Raw genomic sequence first — 25,792 nt, forward strand, 5'->3', positions numbered from 1 at the left:
GTACAGCTGGCCACATGTAAGAGAAAATAAGCAAGCCTGCATCAAAGACGGATAAAAGTTGGTTAGAACTTGCTAGAGCCTTGACTCATGAATAGGTAAGGAGTGTTATCGGGAAGGAAATCGTTCTGGCTGAACTGTGACATGGTGCTTGCAATGGAGTCAAAATGTTTGTGTCCTCGCCAAGTTCATACGTTGAAGTCCTAACCCCCGTGCGATGGGATTTGGAGGTGGGGCCTTTGGAGAAGTGATGGATTATGAGGGTAGGGCCCCTGTGTGAAATTAGTGTCCTCATAAGAACAGGAAGGGACCAGACCTCTCTTTCTTTCTCTCCACCATGTGAGGACACATTGAGAAGGCAGCCATCTGCAAGCCAGGAGGGGGCCCTCACCAGAACCCAACCACGCTGGCACCTTGATCTGGGACTTCTAGTCTCCAGGACTGTGAGAAACACATTTCTCTTGTTAGATCACTGGTGTATGGTATTTTGTTATGGCAGACCAAGCTGGAGGACCAAAAAACTGTGAAACAGTCTTTCATTCTCTGAAACTTGCTTTCTGTATACCTTTTAATTGCTTTGCCAGTCAGTCCAAATGCACTGTATTTGAAAGTGTGGGTTAACTCAGACAGGCTGAGAACCTTCTGGAAGAAGGGTCTGTCGGCTGGAAATGGGGGTTGACCACAGGGACAGGACTGTTACGTGCTTGAAGCCTGTGACAAGTGGAGGAACATGGGACCACATGGGTGATATCGTTTAATTGCTCAGTGCAAATTCTGCTCACACTCTGGCAATGGCTACACTCTCATCTAGGAGGACTTTAAGGAGAGAATGAATGTGTGTGAAAGGGTTTGCAAACCTTAAAGGGTGGTATTAAGTTTTAGACGTGGGTGCCTAGTCCAATTTACAATTGCACTTCCATGGGGTAGAGGAATTTTCACGTGGGTTACTTCCTTGGGCTCCTCCAGTTATTTGGTTTGATTTGAAGATAATGCTGCCCTCTCCTGGACTGGTCTTGCAACTCCAGGCCCTGGCCTCCAAGAGTAGATTCTGCATCCAACCTCGCCCCCATCCTCCGCCCCAAGCATCCTTGCTTGATCTCAGGTGTTATCAGAACAATTAGTGGCCTCCTGCTTTGCTAAGTCATTTCTTAAAGCCACGGTGGGCTTAACTTTCCCTCCAGTGTTATTTCCCAGAGACTGGAGGCAAGAGAAACATAGGACAATAGAATCCTTTCCTTCTTTTGCTTTGCCTTCTTCAACAACTGTTTATTGCACCCTCTACTTGCCAAGCGGATGTGTAATGCCAACGATACAGTAGTCAAAATAGATACGGATCCCTGCCCTCCTGAAGCTTAAATGCACTGGAGGAGAGAGACAATGAGCAATAGCCTGTGTAATAAACAAGCAAATGGGATGGTATGTTAGGAAGGGACGACTGCAGCGAGGAAAGAAACATGCGTTAAATTGATCAGGGCAAGGGACATCAGGAAGGCTGGGGGAGGTGCAGCTGCAGAGACGGGGATGGCGTGGGCCTCAGCAAGAGGTGTGTTGGAGCAGACACTTAGAAGAGGCGAGGGAGTTACCTGCAGGAGCAGTTAAGGAAGAACTTTCTGAGGGAGTGAACAGAGTCAACGCCCTAAGGCAACAGCAGTGCAAGGCCAGTATGTCTGGAGCTGAGCCACAGCGGCAAAGTGGGAGGATATGATCAGAGGGTATTCTGGGTTGAACAGTGTCCTCGCTCTGCAAATTCACACGTGGAAGTTCTAACCTCCAGTACATCAGAAGGTGACTGTATTTGGAACTGGGGTCATTGCAGATGTTATTAGTTAGGATAAAGTCATTAGAGGGGACCCTAATCCACTATGACTGGGGTCCTTATAAAAAGGGGAAATTTGGACACAGACAAATGCACACAGGAAGAATGCACCGTGAAGCTGAAGGCAGAGATTAGGGTGATGCTTCCACTGGTCAAGGAACACCAAAGATTGCCAGCAACCACAGGAAGCTGGGAAGAGGCACAAAACAGATTAGCTTCTCCCTTCTAGCCCTTGGAAGGAACTAACTCTGCTACATTTTGGTCTGGAACTTCTGGTCTCCAAAACTATGAGCTAAGAAACTTCTGTTGTTCAAGCTGCACAGTTTGTGGTACTCTGTTATGGCGGCCCTAGCAAACAAATCCAGAGGGGTCATGAGGCGGGATGGGGGTAGAGAGTGAGGGCAGGGAGATAGAGGAAAGCCTTGAAGGCCATTTAAGGACTTTAGCTTTTAGCAGATTCACTTTTTCTTGTGGTGAAGTGGGATTTATTCCAAAAATTCAAGCATTATTCAACACTGGAAAACCATCAATATCATTCACATAGTGGGTCCTTTTGTAGCTCCTAAGCGTGATGGTTGGGGGTTCAAGTGCATGTGTGAGATGTGCCTCCCTTAAACCTTGTCACAACATCAGCACATTTCCCATCTGATACGAAGAAGATATACATAATTCACATACAAATGTACCTCAGAATAAAAAAGTCATATAACTATCTTCATAAGCCTTTGACGAAATTAAAAATCTATTTTTTTTTAATAGATAAGGGGCTCCCCATGTTGCCCAGGCTGGTATTGAACTCCTGGGCTCAAGGTATCCACCCACCTTGGCCTCCCAAAGCGCTAGGATTACAGCCATAAGCCACCACGCCTGGCTCAAAAACTATTCTTTTTTTTTTTTTTTTTTTTTGAGACAAGAGTCTTGCTCTGTCGCCAGGCTGGAGTGCAGTGGCACAGTCTTGGCTTACTGCAACCTTCTTCTCCCGGGTTCAAGCAATTCCCCTGCCTCAGCCTCCTGAGTAGCTGGGACTACAGGTACACGGCCCCACACTTGGCTAGTTTTTTTGTATTTTAGTAGAGATGGTGTTTCACCACGTTGGCCAGGATGGTCTTGATCTCCTGACCTCGTGATCTACCCACCTTGGCCTCCTAAAGTGCTGGGATTACAGGAGTGAGCCACCTCGGTCAGCTGACGTATTCTTGATTTAAAGAATAAACTCTTGGCTCAGAATAAACCTCTAAAAAAAAAAAAAGAAAGAAAAAAATAAAGAATAAACTCAATAAAATAAAATAAAGATGATTTCTGACTTAGGATGATTTGACTCAAAATTTTCCACTTTATGTTGGATTTATCAGGACATAATACCATGGCAAGTCAAGAAGCATTTGTAAGTGCTTTAAAAGCGCATATTAACTAGACTCCAGGTTTTGTTTGGATTTGGCCTGTTTTTCCATTCCCCCTCTTTCTCTAGGATCCAATCCAAGACACTACATTTCATTTAGTTGCTAGGTCTCCCCAATCTCCAGTGGTCTTTTTTTTTTCATTTTTTATGCTCAGTTTTTTCTTATTTTTTATGACTTTGACAGTCTTCAGAAATACTGGCCTGGTGTCCTGTAGAATGTCCCTCAGTCTCGCCTGATGTTTTTGTCATGATGACGCTGAGGTTGCGGGTTTTGGAGGGTATACCCTGGAGGTGAGGTGCCTTCTCATCACAATGTATCAGGTGTACCTGAGGTCCCTACATCATCCCTGGTGATGTGAGCCTTCCTCACTTGGGTAAGGTAGTGTTTGCCAGGTTTCTCTGTGGTAAACTTAATTAAAATGCACTGAAAATGTTTAAAGCAACAGAATTCGTACTTTGGAGACATTGCGATAGGGACAGGAGGCAGGGAAATTCTGGCCAGAAGAGGGCTGGTCCCTGGCAAGGGCCCCACCCTTAAGCCGAAAAGCCTGATACCATGGCCTAAAGTGAGAACTTACATCGCTGTTTTCCCACTCGTATGTTGCCTTTTCCAAAATCACCCATGGCCCTCCCTACCCCTCATCCTGTGCCCATAAAAAACCCCCATCTCAGCTGGTAGAGAGAGGAGAAGCAGCTAGACATCGGAGACTATGCCTGGATGTCAGAGAGAAGTCTCTTGACTTCAGAGAGACAGTGTGATGGTGTAGCTTCGGGGGAGGATTGCATTCCCACCCTGTCCCCTTTTCAACTCCCCATCCTGCTGAGAGCCACCTCCATCGTCAATTAAATCCCCCTCATTTACCATCCTTCAGATTGGGTCATGCGACCTCTTTCCTCCTGGACACCAGACAAGAACTGATGTGCCACAAGGGTGGGTGCCAAAGTCTGTCACACTGACCCTCCACTGAGCTGTTGACACTTGAGCCATCCATGGACAGCAGAGCTAAAAGAGTACCATAACACTTCCTCTGGGGCTTCAGGGGTTGCTGGCACCCCCGCCAGATGCTGCTGTGGGCCCAGTGTAGAATTTGTTCCTGCTGGTGTCCAAAAGCACTCACCCTGGCTCCTGTACCTGCTCACCTGCATGCTCCCCCTCCCACGAGTGAGGAGTGCAGTGAGTCTTAGCAAGTGGAGTTTGCCCCTGCCCACTGAACTAACGCCGAAGTAGCTGGCTAATTCCAGCACCCACACTCCAGTTCCTGCCTGCAAAGGGGTCAGGGAAATATCCTGCTTCAATTGCAGGATACTAAGAAGGAGTGACAATGATCTGACATGCACTGTAAAAGGATTGTTCCCACTGATGTGTTGAGACTATACCATAGAACACAATGGGCAGGAGCAGGGATGAGAGGGGTTGTTTCAACGATATAGGTGAGAATGGACGTGGGGTGGCAGAAGACAGGGCAATACAGTAGAGTTGGTGAGAAAACAGGAGCTGCAATTTATTTTGGCAGAGCCAGCAGCAGTTCCTGGTGGATTGAATGTTGAGTGTGAGAGATAAAGAGGCATCAGCAATGAGTCCATGAGTTTGGCAATTGGAAGAATAGTTGCCATCCATCAAGCTAAGATGAGAATCCCATTCCGCTGTTTCTCCTCTCCACTCCTTCAATATTTCATCGATCTAACACATATTTAATTGGTGTAAAGACTGGCTACATAATTTGTAGTACCCATACAAAATGAAAATGTGGGCCTCTTTTTTTTTTATCTCATGAGATTTTATTCTTTCAAAGATCACAATTCTGCACTGCCTGTTTTACGATGCCCCCAAATAGTCTCCTAATAAATTTTGTAGAGTTTTATAGTTGCTTACACTGTAAGCACATGTCATGAGCCAGTTACTATGTCATAGTCCAGCTAGTATAACTGGTTTTCCAAATTTCAATCACCATTCTATTGAGAGGAGGAATTTAATGTCAAACTGGATTTAACATACTTTTCATTGCTTTTTGCAGAACACAGATTAATTTAGAAACAATACAAGATCTAAAAAATTCTGTCTCAGTCTCTCCCAGGAAAGGATTGTCTAACCTCTACTGTCAGAGCAACAATCTTTTTTTTTTTAAATTTATTTATTTTACTTTAGGTGCATACTATATCTGGCATTTCTCCCCATGTTCTCTCTCCCCACCCTCTCCTCCCTCCCCACCCCCCATTGACTCCCCCCTGTCCCCCTCAACTGTCCCCTGTGTGTGATGCTCCTCTCCCTGAGTCCACGTGTTCTCGTTGTTCAACACCCACCTATGAGTGAGAACATACGGTGCTTGGCTTTCTGTTCTTGGGCCAGTTTGCTGAGAATGATCGTTTCCAGATTCATCCAAGTCCCTACAAAGAACACAAACTCATCGTTTTTTATGGCTTCGTAGTATTCCATGGTGTATATGTACCACATTTTCTTTGTCCAGTCTATCATTGATGGGCATTTTTTAAAACCTTTTTATTTCATTTATTTATTTTTGAGACAGAGTCTCACTCTGTCACTCAGGATGGAGTGCAGTGGCGCGATCTTGGCTCACTGCAACCTCTGCCTCCCAAGTTCAATTGATTCTCCTGTCTCAGCCTCCTGAGTAGCTGGGACTACAGGTGTGTGCCACCACAACCAGCTAATTTTTGTATTTTTAGTAGAGGCGGGGTTTTACCATATTGGCCAGGCTGATCTCGAACTCCTGAACTCGTGATCCGCCCACTTCAGCCTCCCAAAGTGCTGGGATTATAGGCACAAGCCACCACCCCGGCCTAATTTTTTAAAATTACAATTAATTTTTTTTTTTTGAGGTCGGGTCTTGCTCTGTCACCCAGGCTGTAGTGCAGTAGCATGATCATGACTCACTACAGCCTCAACTTCCTGGGCTTAGGTCCTGCAAGTAGCTGGGACTTCAGGCTCACACCATCAGGCACACACCATCAGGCACACACTATCAGGCACACACCATCAGGCTCACACCATCAGGCTCACACCATCAGGCACACACCATCAAGCCACACCATCAGGCACACACCATCAGGCACACACTATCAGGCTCACACCATCAGGCACACACCATCAGGCTCACACCATCAGGCTCACACCATCAGGCACACACCATCAAGCTCACACCATCAGGCACACCATTAGGCACACACTATCAGGCACACACCATCAGGCACACACTATCAGGCACACACCATCAGGCACACTCTATCAGGCTCACACCATCAGGCACACACCATCAGGCACACACCATCAGGCACACACTATCAGGCTCACATCATCAGGCACACACCATCAGGCACACACCATCAGGCACACACTATCAGGCTCACACCATCATGCCTGGCTAATTTTTGTATTTTTTGTAGAGACAGGGTCATGCCATGTTGTCCAGGATGGCCTCAAACTTCTGGACTCAAGTGATCTGCCTGCCTTGGCCTCCCAAAGTGTTGGGATTACAGGCATGAGCCACTGTGCTGGGCCAGGCTCCTTGTTTAAGTGCTGGAGAAAGTTTTTTCCTTTCTTCCTTGGTCTTTCCCTTGACTGAAAAGAGGAGTGTGTGTGTGTGTGTGTGTGTGTGTGTGTGTAAATGAGCTTATTGATGAAGACACAAAGTCAAGCTTTCCCCAATCCCACCCTCCCCAAGAACAGATCCCCACAAGAACAGAAGAATGGGACTCATTCTTAGGGCAACGTTTACCTATTCCTGCTTCCTCATTTCCTATCAGAGTCCCAAGCTTTATGACACAGTCACATGGAGCAGGCTGGGGTAAGGACAGACACTCAGGGAATCTCTGACCAGCAAAAGAGCTCTGGGTGTTGGCTTCCCTTGCCCTTTGTATGACAGTCATTTGGAAGCAGAGGAGAGGAGAATGCTGGGCAGCTCTCACCCCACTTTCCCAGTTTGGCCAAAAGAACTGTGGCAGAGGTAACAGTTCTGTTAGGAGAGAGGTCTTTTTTTTTCAATTTTTATTTTTGAGACTGGGTCTAACTTCACCCAGGCTAGAGTGCAGTGGCGCAATCTCGGCTCACTGCAACTTCTGCCTCCTGGGTTGAAGCAATTCTCTGCCTCAGCCTCCTGAGTAGCTGGGATTACAGGCGCCCGCCACCACATCCAGCTAATTTTGTATTTTTAGTAGAGACGGGGTTTCACCATGTTGGCCACGCTGGTCTCAAATTCCTGACCTTGTGATCCACCCGCCTTGGCCTCTCAAAGTGCTAGGATTACAGGCATAAGCCACTGCGTCCGGCCCAAGAGAGAGATCCTTTGATGGGAAGTAGGATCCTTCCCTGACTCCACTCAGGGGTATGATGGGAGGTGTCCTCCTCAGGGAGTGAAGCATTCATGGATTAGCTGAGCCAGGGCAGCTAAGAACAGGAGCTATTACCTATCACTGGTAGGGAAGCTGAGAGGAGCTTTGCTTCAGGGCATGAGGGACACATCTTGAACAAAATGGTATTGTCTGCTCGCCCTGACACACACGGTTTCTTTGGAAATTATAGTTTGCTTTGAGATGAGAACACTGTATTTGCAATGTGAACCTTCTTCACCACTTATATCCATTGGCTCCACAAATGAGTCCCAGCAAGGGAACTTTATCAGCCTGCTTTTTCACCCCACACATCACTGAAACCACCTTTGCAAAGTTAGGGGTGAGACAGTGAAAGAGAGCCAACTTAAGCGACTCTATCTTGTTGCTAACTTCCAAGCTGTCCTTGTTTATTCATGGGCGTAGGCTGAACTAACTTTGAGAGAAACTCAGTTTATAGTTTATAGTTTAAAATAAAGACGATAACAACCCTTTCCCAAAGTAGACCTCCATCTTGCCTGCGGACTAGATTGCCTTTGTAGGGCTAACATTAGCCACAGGATTAGAAATTAAGGTTTAGGAGTCATGCAGCTGGAGGCTACAAGATTCTGATCCTCCCAAAATGGCTCCTAAGATCAGTGCTTGAGATATTTTGCAGACCCTGAACTTGATGGATAAGCTGGCACCACACAGATCGATAAACTGGCTCATCTGATCTGTGGCTCCCACCCAGGGACTGGCTCCCACCCAGGGACTGACTCCGCACAAGAAGACAGCTCCGGCTCCCTATGACTTCATCCCTGACCAATCAGCACTCCTGGCTCACTGGCTTTCCCTACCCACCAAGTTGTCCTTAAAAACTCTGCTCCCTGATTGCTCGGGGAGACTGATTGGAGTAATAATAAAACTCCAGCCTTCTGCACAGCCGGCAGTGTGTGAATTACTCTTTCTCCATTGCAATTCCCCCGTCTTGATGAATTGGCTCTGTCTACGTAGCAGGCAAGGTGAACCCCTTGGGCGGTTACATCACTGACCTGTCCACCTCCCACATGCAATCCTGTGCTATTTCCTGTTGTTCATGTGCCTGAGGAGTGGTGAGCCAGGGATGTATTTCCCTTCCCCTGCCCCAGGCATTCTTCTCCTGGAGAGTCTCAGGGCTTAAGAATTGGTGACTGGTATGAAGCGGGGTCATTTGAGATGTGCTGAGGCTGGAGGGTAGTTTTTGCTCTAGTTTTCCTCCTCTGAGGCCAATGCATTAGGTCTGACTCTCCTGGCTCAGCCTCCTGAGTAGCGTGGATTACAGGTGCATGCCACTGAGGCTGGCTAATTTTTGTATTTTTAGTGGAGACAGGGTTTCACCATATTGGCCAGGCTGGTCTCGAACTCCGAACTCAAGCGATCCATCTGCCTTGGCCTTCCAAAGTGTTGGGATTACAGGCATGAGCCACTGCGCCTGGTGTGTATTTTTTTTTTTTTCTGATTGCAAAAGTAATGTTCATTTTAAAGATTGGGCAACATCAAGAGACATAAGGAAGGAAGCAAATATCTACAACCCCACTCCCCTAAGATAACCCCTGCTACCATTTGACTATACTTCCCATGTTTTCCCTGTACATATACATATATGTATTTGCTACAAAATGTTATACTGTACATTCTGCTTGTTAATCTTTATTGCCACTTAGCATCATATTACACTTTTCCATAGCATTAAATATAGCTGTATGTTATTTTAAATTTAAGCATAGTGTTCCATTTTATAAATCCAGTATAGTTTGTGTAAACATTTTTTGAAGAACATTGAAATTATTGCCATTTTATTATTATAAACAACCCTTTCTTTTCCTTCCTTCCTCCCTCCTTTCTTCCCTTCCTCCTTCTCCTTCCCTCTCTCCTTTTCTTCCTCCCTTCCTCCCTTCCCTATTTTAAAGGGATTTCAGGATCAAAGGGTCTGCATTTTTGGGTGTGTTTGATACAGTACCATAGGGGGTTGTATACAAAATAAATAAATAAATAAAGTGATCATAAGAGCCTGGGCAACATAGTAAGACCCTAATCTCTACAAAAGCGTTTTAATTATCTGGGTGTGCTGGCACACACCTATAGTCCCAGCTACATGGAAGGCTGAGGCAGGAGAATCGCTTGAACCCAGGAGCTCAAGGCTGCAGTGAGCTATGATCACTGTACTCACTGCACTCCGGCCTGGGAGACAGAGTGTTATCTTGTCCCAAAAGAAAGAAAAATAGGCTCCTCCTGTTCCACAGATAGCCGTCTCTTGCCTCTCATCACCAGCCACATCCCTGAGACACCATGGGGAAGGTGAAGGTCGGAGTCAACGGATTTGGTCTTATTGGCCGCCTGGTCACCAGGGCTGCTTTTAACTCTGGTAAAGTGGATATTGTCGCCATCAATGATCCCTTCATTGACCTCAACTACATGGTCTACATGTTCCAGTATGATTCCACCCATGGCAAATTCCATGGCACTGTCAAGGCTGAGAATGGGAAGCTTGTCATCAATGGAAATCCCATCACCATCTTCCAGGAGCGAGATTCCTCCAAAATCAAGTGGAGCGATGCTGGCGCTGAGTACGTGGTGGAGTCCACTGGCATCTTCACCACCATGGAGAAGGCTGGGGCTCACTTGCAGGGGGGAGCCAAAAGGGTCATCATCTCTGCCCCCTCTGCTGATGCCCCCATGTTCGTGATGGGCGTGAACCATGAGAAGTATGACAACAGCCTCAAGATCGTCAGCAATGCCTCCTGCACCACCAACTGCTTAGCGCCCCTGGCCAAGGTCATCCATGACAACTTTGGTATCGTGGAAGGACTCATGACCACCGTCCATGCCATCACTGCCACCCAGAAGACCGTGGATGGCCCCTCCGGGAAACTGTGGCGTGATGGCTGTGGGGCTCTCCAGAACATCATCCCTGCCTCTACTGGCGCTGCCAAGGCCGTGGGCAAGGTCATCCCTGAGCTGAACGGGAAGCTCACTGGCATGGCCTTCCGTGTCCCCACTGCCAACGTGTCAGTGGTGGACCTGACCTGCCGTCTGGAAAAACCTGCCAAATATGATGACATCAAGAAGGTGGTGAAGCAGGTGTCAGAGGGTCCCCTCAAGGGCATCCTGGGCTACACTGAGCACCAGGTGGTGTCCTCTGACTTCAACAGTGACACCCATTCTTCTACCTTCGATGCTGGGGCTGGCATTGCCCTCAACGACCACTTCGTCAAGCTCATTTCCTGGTATGACAATGAATTTGGCTACAGCAACAGGGTGGTGGACGTCATGTCCCACATGGCCTCCAAGGAGTAAGACTCCTGGACCAGCAGCCCCAGCGAGAGCACGAGAGGAAGAGAGGCTCTCACTGCTGGGGAGTCCCTGCCACACTGAGTCCCCCACCACACTGAATTGTTCCTCCTCGCAGTTTCCATGCAGACCCCTTGAAGAGGGAGGGGCCTAGGGAGCCCCACCTTGTCGTGTACCATCAATAAAGTCCCCTGTGCTCAGCCAAAAAAAAAAAAAAAAAAAAAGAAAGAAAAATAAAGGAAAGTGGGCATCTGAGCACTGATTTGAAGGAAACCCTCTGGAATGGATTCAGCAATCCTCATGAAGGACCCAGAATTCCCTGCTTTGGAGCCAGACAGATCAGGATAAACTAAAAGTGACTGAACACTTATTATCTGCCAGACATTGTGCCAAGCACGTTACATATATTAACTCATTGATCCTGATGCCAATCCTATAGATGAGGTCCTATTTTTATTATCATTTTACAGGTGAGAAAACTGAGGCACAGAGTGAGCATCTAAGCTGCCCAAGGGCACACAGCCAGCCAGGGACAGAGCTGGAATTTGTACCAGCTGGTTTGGTGCTCAAGCTTTCCATCATCACAACAACTGGGAAAGGCAAGTATTATTATTATTATTATTATTATTATTATTTTTGAGATGGAGTCTCCCTCTGTCTCCAGACTGGAGTGCAGCAGTAGCGCGATCTCGGCTCACTACAACCTCTCCTCCTGGGTTCAAGTGATTCTCCTGCCTCAGCCTCCTGAGTAGCTGGGACTAGAGGCGTGTGCCACCATGCCCAGCTAATTTTTGTATTTTTAGTAGAGACAGGGTTTCACCATGATGGCCAGGATGGTCTCGATTTCTTGACCTCGTGATCTGCCTGCCTCGGCCTCCCAAAGTGCTGGGATTACAGGCATGAGGCACAGCATCCGGCCCGAGGCAAGTATTACTATCCCCATTTTTATAGATAAGGATATTTTGGTAGATGTTAAGAGATGCCACATTTTGCCAGTTGCCTGGCATTCAGGCTGCACTTGTCACAGCTTTCTTCGTGGCAATGGGTGTTCTGCATAGAATGAAAAAATGCTTTTCCATCAGTATCTCAAGATCAGTATCCCACGAACTAGTGAACAAGAGCCAGTATTTCCATCCTGGTCTGTCTGGCTCCAAAGCAGGGAATTCTGGGTCCTTCATGAGGATTTTCTGAATCCATTCCAGAGGGTTTCTTTCAGATGGGTGTGCTCAGATGCTCACTTTCCTTTTTTAATTTTTCTTTCTTTCGGGACAGTTTATCACCTGTGTCCCAGGCTGGAGTGCAGTGGAGTGATCATAGCTCACTGCAGCCTCGAAATCCTGGGCTCAAGCGATCCTCTTGCCTCAGCCTTCCGTGTAGCTGGGACTATAGGTGTGTGTCACCACACCCAGATAATTAAAACATTTTTGTAGAGATGGGGTGTCGCTATGTGGCCCAGGCTCATATGCTCACTTTATTTATTTATTTATAGACAGGATCTCACTTTGTCACCCAGATTGGAGTGCAGTGGTGTGAACATAGCTCACTGTAGCCTTGATCTCTCTGGCTCAACGGACCCTCCTGCCTCACCCTCCGTGATAGCTGGGACTACAGGCACACTTCACCCGTGCCTAGCTAATTTTTACTTTTACTTTTTATTTTTAGTAGAGATAAGGTCTCGCTATGTTGCCTAGGCTGGTCTTGAACTCCTGAATGCAAGCAATCCTCCCGCCTTGGCCTCCCAGTGTTGAGATTAAAGGCATGAGCCACCATGCCTGGTCTATTTATTTATTTGTTAATTTTTTTTTAACTGAGATTGCAGGAAACAATTTTTTAATTTAATTTAATTTTTTAAAAATGGAGATTACAGGAAACAAATATGCTCACTTTTCTAGGTCCTTCTCTGGCTTCCTGTGGAGCTTGGCGATCAGGGCTGGGAGATCTGTGCCTGGCCAGGTCATGTGTCTGTCAATGCCTCTGTGTCTTTACCACTGAAGCCTGGACCCAGTGTCTCACTGACCCTACTCCCTGCTTCTCTCATCCTAGATCATGTTTAGTTTCCAGAACTCTCACAGTTGGGCATGTTTTGATTGCTGGTAACAGAAATTCAACTTGAACTGGTCTTCACAATAAAAAGAATTTATTGGCTCATGCAACTGAAGAAAGTACAGGGAGAAGATGGCCTCTGGGCCTGGTTTGTTCGGGACTCCAGCTCTATTTCTCTCAGCTCTGCCTTTTTCTGCGTGTTGTGCTGTTTTTTTTTTTTCTTTCCCTTGGACTGTTTTTGCCATTTATGGTAGCAAAATGGCTGCTGGCCGCAACAAGACTGCATACTTGCTTTTCCACATTCATTGAGCAAACATCTGACCTTTGCTCTCACCAGATCATCTTAGGTCACAGACTCACTCCCGGAACCTGTTGCTGTGGTTATGATGACATCACAGGGGAGAGAGGAGAAAGCTCCTTCTGTACCCCTTTCCCCTACTTTGATCCCAGATCCAAGTGGATTCTTCTGGAGGAATGAGAAGAGATGCTTAAGCTGGCACAAGGCTGATACAGGGACAAAACAGATGTTCTTGCAGCCATACTGTGTGCTGTTCACGTGGTCTGTGTAGAAGCCGCCATGGTTGAAATAGAGTGGTAAGAAGATGTCACCCAAAGAGATGCCACATTTTGCCAGTTGACTGGCATTTGGGCTGCACCTGTCACAGCTTTCTTTGTGGCATTGAGAGCTCTACATGGAATGAAAAAAATGCTTTTAGAGCAGGAACATTCTAGGCCATTTTAAGAGGGCACAGGTATAAGTGGGAAGTGAGGTATAGAAGATAGGTCAGGTGGGCTGACTTGCTGGAACATTTTCAAGTGGGTAAACTTTATTCTGAACTTATCTATATGTGCTTTCTCCCTCCTTCAGTGAAATGCTCTCTTCTGGCCAGGCGTGGTGGCCTCATGCCTGTAATCCCAGCACTTTGGGAGGCTGAGGCGGGCAGATCACCTGAGGTCGGGAGTTTGAGACCAGACTGACCAACATGGTGGAACCCCATCTCTACTAAAAATACAAAAAATTAGCCAGACGCAGTGACGCATGCCTTAATCTCAGTTACTTGGGGGGGCTGAGGCAGGAAAATCGCTTGAACCCAGGAGGCGGAGGTTGCAGTGAGCCAAGACTATGCCATTGCACTCCAGCCTGGGCGACAAGAGTGAAACTCTGTGTCAAAAAAAAAAAAAAAAAAAAAAAAATTGCTCACTCCTACTGCAAAGCGAAAGGTTCTTTCCACTCCTGTCCTCCAGATGCAACTTCTCTTGGAGACACCAGCATTGCTGCTCCCCCCACCACACTCATGCAGTGGGCTGCTCCCCCTTCACTCCTAGGGCTCCAGGAGACCAGACCCTTCCCTAACCCCTCAGTGATTCCTCGAAATCAACTGGAATCATGAACTGACTTTTACTGAGGGCTTAGGAAAAGCAGAAGGGAATTATAGACCAAGAAGAACTTAACACTGGGTATTAAATATGCCTGCTCTTGGCCCTGGTCTTTTTTAAGGGATGTCTTGCAGTGGCCTCCCTGTAGTGACTGCTGCCCCCTTGTGGCAAAAACTATCCTTCTCTGGCCTCAGGATTGCTCTTGAGTATGGGCAGGTGTTTTGCAGTCTAGGCGCTCATCTCTTTTCTCCTGTGTCTCCAGTGACCATTTTCTGCCCTTGGGGCTGCCTTTTCCCTAGATGATTAATAGAGAGAATATCTCCTACCTCCTGGGACTACCCCATCTTTAACTCCTTTCTAGTCCAACATCAGTAATAGCAAAGCATGAGTGGCTATTGTCTCCTTACACTTCCTATTACTATTTACAAATGATAAAAGAGCTCAGGAGGAGAGCACAACTTAGCTTAAAAAATAGGTTTGCAGGCTAGGCATGGTGGCTTATGCCTGTAATCTCAGTGCTTTGGGAGGTAAAGGCAGGAGGATCACTAGAGGCCAGGAGTTCAAGATCAGCCTGGGTAGTATAGCAGGACCCTTTCACTACAGAAAAAATAAAAAAAATAGCCAGATGTGGTGGCTCTTGCCTGTAGTCCCAGCTACTCAGGAGGCTGAGGTGGGAGGATTGCTTGAGTCCAGGCGTTTGAGGTTGCACTGACCTACGATCGCACCACTGCACTCTAGCCTTGGCAACACAGTGAGAGCCTGTCTCTGAAAAAAAGAAAGAAAGAAAAAAAAGGCTTGCCAGTGGCAGAACTGCAGGAATCCAGGACATGCTAAATTTGGCATTTGTGGTAGGGCAGGATGTATGCTTGCACAGACTGGCACTAGCTCCAAACATCAGAGGGAGGTTGGGAAGAAACAATGCCAGGCAAACCAGCTGGGCCGCATGGAAGTGAAGCTATCGGGCATACCGGTGGTTTTAGTGTGTAGCCAAAAGCAATAGACACTGAATCGTGGTGGTGACGCATGGTCCATGAATCACGGGAGAAGCGTCTCCTTTCGTTTACTCCACAGCCATTGATTGAGGACTTACTATATTCCCTGAAAGAGAACACAAAAACGAATTGCTGTCTCACGGCTCAGAGGGCTGTCTAGCAAACATCTCATTGCAGTACAGTAGGGTTCAGGTTCTATGGAGAAGTGACGAAGGTGCCAGAAGACTCAAGCTAGGGGACACCATTAGCTGCTGGACGCAGCTAAGGTGAGTTCCCAGAGAAGCCGTCTTTCATTACTGAGATGGGGAGGAGCCGTGACCTTGACCCCAGCTCTTCCATTCATGGACTGCTCCAGCTCTATGGTCTCTCTGTTAACCGGCCAGACTCCAGAAGTGACCTACGCTTGCAGCCTCAGAGCCATTTAATTCAACTGATCATTGGCAATGGTTGTGCAAAAGAGTGGCTGGCAAAAAGGAAGGGTTTGTGTTCCCTTCAAATCCCCACCAGGCTGCCTCAAAGAAGCCTGCAAAATAAGCAGAGATGGTGTGCCTGCTGTCCAAGCAGCTCAAGTGCAGTCCTCCTCCTTCTTCCCGCCGGATTGCCCTGAAGTCCCTCCTACAGGGGACTCCTTCTGAAATCTTTGCTGTAAATCAAATCCTTTCCCCTTTATTGTTGTCAGGCAAGTTGCAAGCTTTCACAGGTGATCTACTAGGGAATTTAGGAATAAACACATGGAAGTAAATTCAGGGAAAGGAAGAAAATAAAAATGATCATCCATAGAGTGGAGAATTCAGATAATGCACCCTCAACCCCAGCTTCACGCCTGGGGCCCCCGCTTGGTCATATGGACCCTGGAAGTCTCTGATACCCCGTGATCCCTTGACTTAAACTGTTCTTCTCCAAATGTAGACATGGGAGGGGCTCAGAAGGGAAGTGTCATCTGATGCGGTTTCCTTATTTCCCTTTATTCATCAGGTGCCCTCTAACTGTTAAGTCACTCTGATCTCTGACTGCAGATCCTCCGGTTGGACACACCTGGCTAGTGCCTCAGGTAGGAAGCCACCTCTGTTTGCTAGTACTTTCTTTGGGGTAGGGTGGCTTGGCTTGACTTTATTTTGGAAAATGTGTTCATTTCTGTAGGAGCTGAGGATTTCTGCTCCCCCTTCTCTCTTGTGACCGCTCCTCATACTTGGAGGTAGCAGGTGAAGAGGACCGCCTCCTCGTCCTCTCTTTTGATGCCTCGCCCTTTTGTGGGAAGAGGCTGACAGCTCCCCAATTTCATGTTTACTGCTTCACCTTAAGACTTTGTCTTTGGTGAAAATGCAAATACTGGTAGGGAGAGAACATGCTAAAATGTGTGTATCTGAGTGGACTCACTATAGACCCTCAGGCCTGGCAGCAAGTGAGAGGTGGACAACTGTCTTCCTTGATTTGCAGATGAGAAGACTGAAATCTATAGGGGTAGGGACCCCACTCAAGGTCACGAGACTTATTAATGGTAGAATCAGGATACAATAAGAACTAGATGCTAGGTGTCCTTACAACCAACCTGGGTGACTTTCCAAAGGTTTTCAGACTGTTCTCTGGAGAGTCCTGGAGCTTTGAGGGTCTCTTTAGGGGCCATCGGGGTTGGGAGATTAGCGCACTCTATCCCACAGTGGCTCAACTTTTATCTGTTTCACGTATTGGGCTTCTGGGAAGATTTTATTTCAGCAAAATGTTTCACAATAGGAAATATATTTGAAAACTCTTGAATGATTCTGTGGATTTTGTGGAGGGTGGAGGGTTTCAGGGACCAAGATGGAGACTTTATGACTTTATCTCCTCAAATGCTTGAAACTCCTTTAGACAGAGGAGCAAAACGTGTGCTGCTGATTTAAAGACAAGGCGTAGAATATACAGTTTAACGCAATGTGTTGTTATCACCTCCTTCTCCCAGTAGATTTTAAGAAGGATAAAGAAGAATCAGTGAGAAAATAGAAAAGGAAATAATGGGGAGCCGCGGTAGCTCCAGCCAGTTGTCCTGGCGCTTGAGGAGGCGAGGCTATGCGTTCAAGGCCAACCTGGGCAATATGAGAACCTCTCATTCATTTTAAAAAAATAAATAAATAAAAAGGAAATAATGGAAGGGGCCACCTGGGAACAGGTTTGCTTTCTTGTGTTCTCCTTAATTCTGGCCTTTCCCTGAATGTCCAAGACCAACCTGGTCCCCTCATCTGAATGCAGAGACACCGCTGAGGGTGGAGAAGGCTGAAGAGGGACAGAGGTAGAGATGCAGACAGAGAGGAGGCAGCTGTGGGCTGAGCTAGGGCTCAGGGGTTTTCCCCATATTCCATCTTACCCCATACTCAGGCCAGGCCTTGGAGCTGTGGAAGGTGGAGAACACTGGGAAAGCCAACCTCTAAAGAAGCCCAGGTTGGAGGCAAAGGAGGAAGGGGATCTCTGGTTGCCAAACCAACAAGGTAGCAGAGGACACCCCAGTGACTGCTCTCAGATCCTTGATGAGAAAGCCTTGAATCTGAGCTACTAAATAATTTCCTTCCTTCTAACCTTCCAGCTAGATCAAACCATGGCTGAAACTGAAGGAAACATGTGGAATATTACAGACCCATGGATGTGGTTTGATGACTACCTTTTAAATTTCACTGGCATACCACCTCTGGAAGAAGATTACAGCCCCTGTAAGTTAGAGACTGAGACACTCAACAAGTATGTTGTGGTCGTCACCTATGCCCTAGTATTCCTGCTGAGCCTGCTGGGAAATTCCTTGGTGATGCTGGTCATCTTATACAGCAGGGTCAGCCGCTCTGTCACCGATGTCTACCTACTGAACCTGGCCTTGGCTGACCTGCTCTTTGCCCTGACTGTGCCCATCTGGGCTGCCTCCAAGGTGAATGGCTGGATTTTTGGCACACGCCTGTGCAAGGTGGTCTCACTCTTGAAGGAAGTCAACTTCTACAGTGGTATTCTACTACTGGCCTGCATCAGCGTGGACCGTTACCTGGCCATTGTCCATGCCACACGCACACTGACCCAGAAGCGTCACTTGGTCAAGTTTGTTTGTCTGGGCTGCTGGGGACTGTCTCTGATTCTGTCCCTGCCCTTCTTCCTTTTCCGCGAGGCCTATCGTCCAAACAATTCCAGTCCAGTTTGCTATGAGGTCCTGGGAAATGACACAGCAAAATGGCGGATGGTGTTGCGGATCCTGCCCCACACCTTTGGCTTCATTGTGCCGCTGCTGGTCATGCTGTTCTGCTACGGATTCACCCTGTGCACACTGTTTAAGGCCCACATGGGGCAGAAGCACCGGGCCATGAGAGTCATCTTTGCTGTGGTCCTCATCTTCCTGCTCTGCTGGCTGCCCTACCACCTGGTCCTGCTCACAGACACCCTCATGAGGACCCAGATCATCAAGGAGACCTGTGAGCGCCGTAACGACATTGGCCGGGCCCTGGATGCCACAGAGATTCTGGGATTCTTCCACAGCTGCCTCAACCCCATCATCTACGCCTTCATTGGCCAAAATTTTCGTCATGGATTCCTCAAGATCCTGGCCATGCATGGCCTGGTCAGCAAGGAGTTCTTGGCACGTCATCACGTTACCTCCTACACTTCTTCCTCTGTCAATGTCTCTTCCAACCTCTAAAAACCATCAATGAAGGAATATCTCTCCTCATAAGGAAAGAATAACCAGTACCCTGAGGTTGTGTGTGGAAGGTCGTCTGGCTCTGGACAGACACTATCTGGGTTTTGCGGGGATGCTATGGGATGTGGGGAAGTTAGGAACTGATGTCTTCAAGGGCCATGTCAACATTTTGAGGAGCTGCTGAGGTACCTCCAAGGACAGGCCTTCGCACCTCCATGGAAAGGAAGCACCGCCATTCCTGCTGAATGCCGCATCTTTAACCCACCAACTGGCTAATTAGCATGGTCACATCCGAGCCCCGAATCTGACATTAGATGAGAGAACAGGGCTGAAGCTACGTCCTCATAAGGGCTGGACGCTCTCGTTGACCCTCTCAGGAGCATCTCCTCAACTCTGAGTGTTAAGTGTTGACCCGACAGGCTGGTGGCTCTGTGTGCTCTGATCCGAGCTCAGGGAATGATTTTCCCATCTTGGGTGTGCTGCAGTGTCTGCTGGAGACATTGAACCGGCCACTCAATGCCAAAACATTGACCCACCAGGTGGCCCTGTGAGGAGCTGGAAACACATGTTTCCCTTGGGGGTGATGGGTGAACAAAGAGGAGGAGGGTGTGGAAGCCAGACTTATGCCACAAGAATCCCCTTTACGCCCGTGACCAACATTGCAGGCACATGTGCCGGCCACCTGCTGAGCCCCAGGTGGAACAAGACAAGCTGCCCTTAGCCCCACCCTCCTGCAGCTTCCAGGCTGGCATGGAGCATCAGCATCCCCAGAAAGCCATGCACAGTCACCAGTCCACTGGGCAGGCAGACATTCCTAATAAAATTTCTGTTCCGTGCTTGCCCCCGTGGAAGTCTTCTGGGTGTGACAGGTCTAGTGTGTGCAGCATTGCTGGCTGCTACTGCAGAAGAATGGGGGCAGCACCTCCCAAAAAGGCGTCACTCTGGGCTGCAGGAAGGTGTTCCCTGGGGCTTTAACGCCTGCTAGAACAGTCTCCTGAGGCACAGAAACTCCTGTTGGTGCCCATACCCAGGCCATGGAGGACACCTTTGTCCATAAGTAAAAGGAAATGCTCCTCCAGGGATTTCAGCTTCACCCTGAGGTGAACGTCATCTTCTGGGTTGGACCTTGTCTGGCTTCCTCAATTATATGAGCTCTCCATTCCCTCCCCAAATGCTTTCCCTGAGTTGCGGTGTTTTCCTAGGCTGTTTTCGCTCCTTGGAGACAGGACCCTGTCTCTTTGTTCACTCTATGTCCTTGGTGTAAGGCCGGCTGCCTCGCTGGGAGCTCAGACGCATACCCCCCCGCCCCCTTTTCCGAAAGCTCAGACATGCTCGGGCATGTTCCCTTTTCCTCTTCTCGCACAGCCTGGCTTTCCCTTAAATAACCCAGTATGCAAGCCGGGTCTTGTGATTCTAGCCAATAGCAGCCAAGTCTTTCTAGCCAATAGCAGCCAAGTCTTTCTAGCCAATAGCAGCCGAATAATTCTAACCAATAACAGCCAAGTCCTGTATGCAAACAAAGGCTTGTAACCTTACCCAATAGTAGTCCTGCTCTCCCACAACCAATCGAGCTCCTTCACTCCCTATAAAACCCCATGTCTGAGAGGAGTCTGCGTGACTTCTCTGGCCCCTCCTGTCGGACCACAGAACCTTGCCCGGGAGCCTGAATAAACCCTTCATATTGGATCTTCTTGTGTTGGCCTCAGTTTCTTACTTTTAAACTCGGCAAGAACAAACCTTACACTTGGTGCCTGGAGCCTGTTAAATGCTCAATAAATAATGATCACAGGGATGAACGGGCGCTGAAAAGACCACAGCTCATTTGCACATCATCTGCTCAAAGCTTCTCTTGTCTTTCCTCTCCCCTTTCAGCTTCCTGCTGTCTACTGCTCAAGATTGCCTTTGTGGTTTAGATTCCTTCGATTTTTTTTTTTTTTTTTGAGTCGGAGTTTCGCTTTTGTTACCCAGGCTGGAGTGCAATGGCGCGATCTTGGCCCACCGCAACCTCTGCCTCCTGGGTTCAGGCAATTCTCCTGCCTCAGCCTCCTGAGTAGCTGGGATTAACAGGCACGAGCCACCATGCCCAGCTAATTTTTTGTATTTTTAGTAGAGACGGGGTTTCACCATGTTGACCAGGATGGTCTCGATCTCTTGACCTCGTGATCCACCCGCCTCAGCCTCCCAAAGTGCTGGGATTACAGGCATGAGCCACCGCGCCCGGCCCTGCTTCCTTTGATTTTTATCCATGTAAAAATGTCCCAAGTGAGGACTAATGACGTCAGAGCTCTTCCGATGGCAAATGATAGAAATGGAAGTCAAACTAGCTTAAGCAAAACAGAATGTGTGGGTTTAGGATGTGCCGGGAAGAATCAGAGATAACTTGAGGTTGGGAATGGGGTTAGGCTCAGAGACAGGACCTAGATCAAGGTTGAGATGGGGATCAGCGATTGATGTTGAAATCAGAGATGGGGTGGGGGGCAGGGGTGGGGTGGTAGCTTGGGATGAGGTTAGAGAAGGATGAATGCCAGGGATCGGGAGAGATCCACAAAGAGGGAGAGTGAGAGGGTCGCAGTGAGGAGTCGGGAACAGGGAGATTCAGCATGGAGCTGGGACCAGATATGGAGTGAGGCTTTGGAATGGGATAAGTGTTGGGGAGAGGTGAGGCTCAGGGAGGGGGTGTCATACCCGCAAAGAATGTCAGGGAGAGGTTAGGAGCTACAAGGCTGGAGCAGAAGACATCCCTGGTAGGGTCACCACCCTCTTCGGAGCATCGTCTAAGATGCTCTTCCAGGGGCCAGGACAGAGGCTCCTCAGTCTGTCCTGCTTGAGCCTGTCCAGGCAGGTGAGTGAGGAGGGAGTTAGGCACTCGAGCCCTAAGAGATAGACCTGATTCAGCAGAGAGGACAAGAATAATGCAGAAGATGCAGAGATAATCCAGGGCAGAAGGCTGACAACTGGGGCCTCCTTTTCCTCCTCCTCCCTCTGCTAATCCCCCTTCCACCTCTCCTGCTGTGTCCTCGAAGTCCAACTTCCTCCTTCTTCACCATATACCTGGTACACAAAGATGACTCCATCAGGGGCTTCAGTAAGTAAGTTTGGATCCACATTGGGTCCAGGGGGAATGCAAATGACTCGTAACCATGTGAAAGATGCTCAGTCTCCCTAGGAACTTGGGAAATGAAGCTCAGACAGCAACAAAATAACTCAGAGCTGTTTTATACAGAGGAGGGATATAGTGGACTCTTGAAACAAGTGCAACATTTTTCGATTAGATTTTTTTATTTTTATTTTTAAATGAGACAGGGTCTTGCTCTGTCAACCAGGCTGGAGTGCAGTGGTGCAAACACAGCTCACTGCAGCCTCAACCTTCTGAGTTCAGGTGAGGCTCCCACTTCAGCTTCCAGAGTAGCTGGGATCAGAGCTGTGTGTCACCATGCCAGCTAATTTTTAAATTTTTTGTAGATACGGGGTCTTGCCACATTGCCCAGGCTGGTCTTGGACCCCTGAGCCCAAGTGATCTCCCTGCTTTGGCTTCTTAAAGTGCTGGGATTATAGGTGTGAGCCGCTGCACCCAGGCTGATTGGAAATTTTAATGCAGCCTGTAATTTTCTGGGTATAGTTCAAGAGACAAATGATTTGGATTTCAGATTTTAAAAAAATGCCAGGATTTTGGTACTTAGTTAACAGTATATTGAAGTGTCAAAAACTGATGTTTCAATGACTAGATGGGGTGAGGATTAGATGTCTGGTCAGAGCCAGGGAGAGTGTTTGCCCTAAGGAGGGACACACTTGTCCAGGATGGGGCTGGGACCAGGGATAGGGTGAATCTTAGGATGGGAGTGGGGGTCAGCAATGGGAGGGGTCAGGGATAAGATTGGGGTTGCACATTAGGGTAAGTCGAGAGACGGGATTAGGATGTAACTGCATGTTCTGCACAATGCTTCCTGATGTTAACATTCAAAAATTTGTTTTGTAGGCTTGGTGACAATGTTTGAGACTCTAAGCCAAACTGTCAGAATCTACTGTTTTCCCTTAAACAGTAGATTGGTCCTTCTTACCAATCTACTAACAGCAGTTGGTTCTTCTGACCAACCACAGCCTCTCACCACCCCTTGCCCTCCATCCTGTGGCCCATTCTTGTTAGTTCCAGCAAAAATCCTAACTGATAATCCACATTTTATGCCACAGAGCTAAAATTTGCCCCTTTCTCAGCAAAGTAGTATTTTCATAAGAGTCTTTCAGAGACTGAAAAATCTCATAGATGCAAATGAAGTAAAATGACAGTCTCCTTTTTGGTCTAAAGATCGTCCCAAAGATGTGTCTTCCTAGAGAAGACCACTCACCAAGAGACAGTGGTGGAGTCCAGTCTTTTGCTGTTTCCATGCAGAGGTTGGAGAGGCCACTCTAGGCTCCACCCAGAAAGCCACAAGGAGCTAACAGCAAAGCTCTCAGCACCGATTGGTTCTTCCAGCCTGGTATTCAGTTTTTAAATCCAAAGTCTTCTTTCCAACCTTCAGGGTAGAAATGAATCAAAGACATAATAAAATAAAAAATAATCAAAATATGTTAACTCGACTTTTTTTTTTGAGAAAGAGTCTCACTCTGTGGCCCAGGCTGGAGTACAGCGGCGCCATCTTGGCACTGCAACCTCCACCTCCCAGGTTCGAGTGATTCTACTGCCTCAGCCTCTCGAGTAGCTGGGACTACAGGCATTGCCACCACGCCTGGCTAATCTCTGTATTTTCAGTAGAGACAGGGTTTCACCATATTCGCCAGGCTGGTCTCGAACTCCTGACCTTGTGATCCACCTGCCTCGGACTCCCAAAGTGTTGGGATTACAGGTGTGAGCCACCGCACCTGGCAACTCGATTTTTAAAGATGAAAATTTCTTTTTATTGTCTAAGTATTCTATACACATTGTTGAAAAAGTGAAATGGCTTTATGAAGCTTATAACAAAAACCAGCAGCCTTCCAGCTCCAATCCCTGCAGACAAAGGCAGCAACCATCAGCTTTCATAGCTGTTTCATCTGGTAGTGAAGTGATCTACGTATTTCTAAATATCATACTTATTCTGCCAGTATTTTTTTTTGTTTTTTTGAGACAAGCTCTCACTCTTTCTCCCAGGCTGGAGTGCAGTGGCACGACTCAGCTCACTGCAACCTCTGCTTCCTGAGTTCAGGTGATTCTCGTGTGTCAGCTGCCCAAGTAGCTGGGACTACAGGTGCCCGCCACCATGCCTGGCTAATTACTGCATTTTTTTTTTTGGTAGAGGTAGGGTTTCACTGTGTTGGCCAGCCTGGTCTTGAACTCCTGACCTCAAGTGATCCACCCACCTTGGCCTCCCAAAGTGCTGGGATTACAGATGTGAGCCATTGTGCCCAGCCTTCTGCTAGTTTTTCTTTTTTTTTCTGCCCTCCAGGTTTAGGTATCATCACTGACTGCCTCTTTCAGCTTATAAGAATGTAAAATTCTCCCAATCTCTCTCCTGGTTTCACCCCGGTCCAAGCAAACACAAATACTGCCTTCTCCATTCTCCAGAAACAGATACCACACTTTTTGGTTAAGTAAACATTCAATTTCTTTGTTATAATGACTATGTAAAAAAATTATTCACAGTTGGGTCCAATGTTTGCACTTCCCTTCTTTGTACAAGTTTTGTTTTCCCTGGAATTGATGAGAGGGTGTTCCATGTACTTATCATAATATCAGTGCCAATATCTCCCTCAATACATTCACATTCATTGGATAATCTATTAATTTTTCTTTCTCAAAGATCTCTCTCCTGGAGTCCTTCATTGTCTTCTTCCAACCTGGACAGGTGACTCTTAGGAAAGAGACCTGTTCCAGCTGGAATTTTGATTTGGATTATGTAGAATCCATAGACCAATTTAGAGAAAATTGACACCTTAGTATTGAGTCTTCCAGTCCATGGGCAAGATATCTTTCTCTCTTTAAGTCTTCTTTAATTTTTTTGCGAAGGGTGTTTTATAGTTTTTGGTACATAAATCTTGTACATATTTTGCTAAATTTGTGTCTAAGTATTTTATGGGTTTTTTGGATGCTATTACAAATGACATCTTAAAGAGTTTTCAGGGCCGGGAGTGGTGGCTCACGCCTGTAATCCAAGCACTTTGGAGGCCAAGGCAGGCGGATCACCTGAGGTCGGGAGTTCATGACCAGCCTGACCAACACGGTGAAACCCGGTCTTAAAAAAAAAAAAAAAGAAAAAAAAAGTTTTCATTTTCCAGTTTTTTTTTTGTTTCTATGTTATATAGAAATGTAGTTGCAGAATATATATTGACCTTGTCACTTGGGACCTAAATAAATTCATTTAATAGTTCTATTGTTTTGATTTTAACTGTATACAATCATTTCAACATTTAAATCTCTTTAGTTTTAGAATGCATGATGTGACCTTGGTGGTGTTTTTTTTCATTCATTGTGCTGGGCACCTGGTAAATTTTCCTAATCTGGTTTAGGTTATGTAAATTTTTAGGTTATGTAAATTAGGTTATGTATTTTTTATGATATTAGCTCTTTGACAGTTTTCTACCCTTCATTTTCCTTATTCTTTAATTTCTAAAAAGAATCACTTTGTTTTATTTTATTTTTGAGACAGATTCTCACTGTATCACCCACGCTGGAATGCAGTGGCCCAATCTCAGCTCACTGCAGCCTTGACTCCCCAGGCTCAAGGAATCCTCCTACCTCAGCCTTTCAAGTAGCTGGGACTACAGGTGTGTGTCACCATGCCTACCTGACTAATTTTAATTTTTTTTTTTTTTGAGATGGAGTGTCGCCTTGTTGCCCAGGCTGGAGTGCAATGGCTGGATCTCAGCTCACTGCAACCACGCCCAGCTAATTTTTG

The 25,792-nt window shown here is 47.1% G+C and overlaps 2 protein-coding genes and 1 non-coding gene across 4 annotated transcripts; all 3 read left to right on the forward strand.

Annotated features, from left to right (window-relative positions):
* Positions 1–2,360: 2,360 nt before the first annotated feature.
* LOC135273759 (small nucleolar RNA U13) lies at positions 2,361–2,464 on the forward strand. The gene has a single exon (XR_010341568.1). It is a non-coding gene; the product is annotated as a small nucleolar RNA U13 (small nucleolar RNA).
* A 7,399-nt stretch (positions 2,465–9,863) lies between these two features.
* Positions 9,864–10,871, forward strand: LOC105712678 (glyceraldehyde-3-phosphate dehydrogenase-like). Its single transcript, XM_064373002.1, has one exon. It carries the CDS (start codon positions 9,864–9,866, stop codon positions 10,869–10,871), a length of 1,008 nt encoding a protein of 335 aa, XP_064229072.1.
* Positions 10,872–16,245: 5,374 nt separating this feature from the next.
* Positions 16,246–20,609, forward strand: CXCR1 (C-X-C motif chemokine receptor 1). Of its 2 annotated transcripts, none has more exons than XM_012446246.2 (2): positions 16,246–16,328; positions 17,835–20,609. In XM_012446246.2, exon 2 carries the CDS (start codon positions 17,847–17,849, stop codon positions 18,921–18,923), a length of 1,077 nt encoding a protein of 358 aa, XP_012301669.1. In that variant the 5' UTR covers positions 16,246–16,328; positions 17,835–17,846; the 3' UTR covers positions 18,924–20,609. The 2 variants fall into 2 exon arrangements, with proteins under 2 accessions (XP_012301669.1, XP_012301670.1); XM_012446247.2 differs by having other exon boundaries at positions 16,271–16,328; positions 17,839–20,609.
* Positions 20,610–25,792: the final 5,183 nt, after the last annotated feature.

The sequence above is a fragment of the Aotus nancymaae genome, unplaced genomic scaffold (assembly GCF_030222135.1).
Source record: "Aotus nancymaae isolate 86718 unplaced genomic scaffold, 86718_ANA_hifiasm-v0.15.2.pri h1tg000008l, whole genome shotgun sequence".
Taxonomy (NCBI): Eukaryota; Metazoa; Chordata; class Mammalia; order Primates; family Aotidae; genus Aotus; species Aotus nancymaae.

What these genes read in the sequence shown, in the direction of transcription:
- LOC105712678 (XM_064373002.1), top strand. Translation starts at nt 9,864, where the DNA reads ATGGGGAAGGTGAAGGTCGGAGTCAACGGATTTGGTCTTATTGGCCGC.
- CXCR1 (XM_012446246.2), top strand. Translation starts at nt 17,847, where the DNA reads ATGGCTGAAACTGAAGGAAACATGTGGAATATTACAGACCCATGGATG.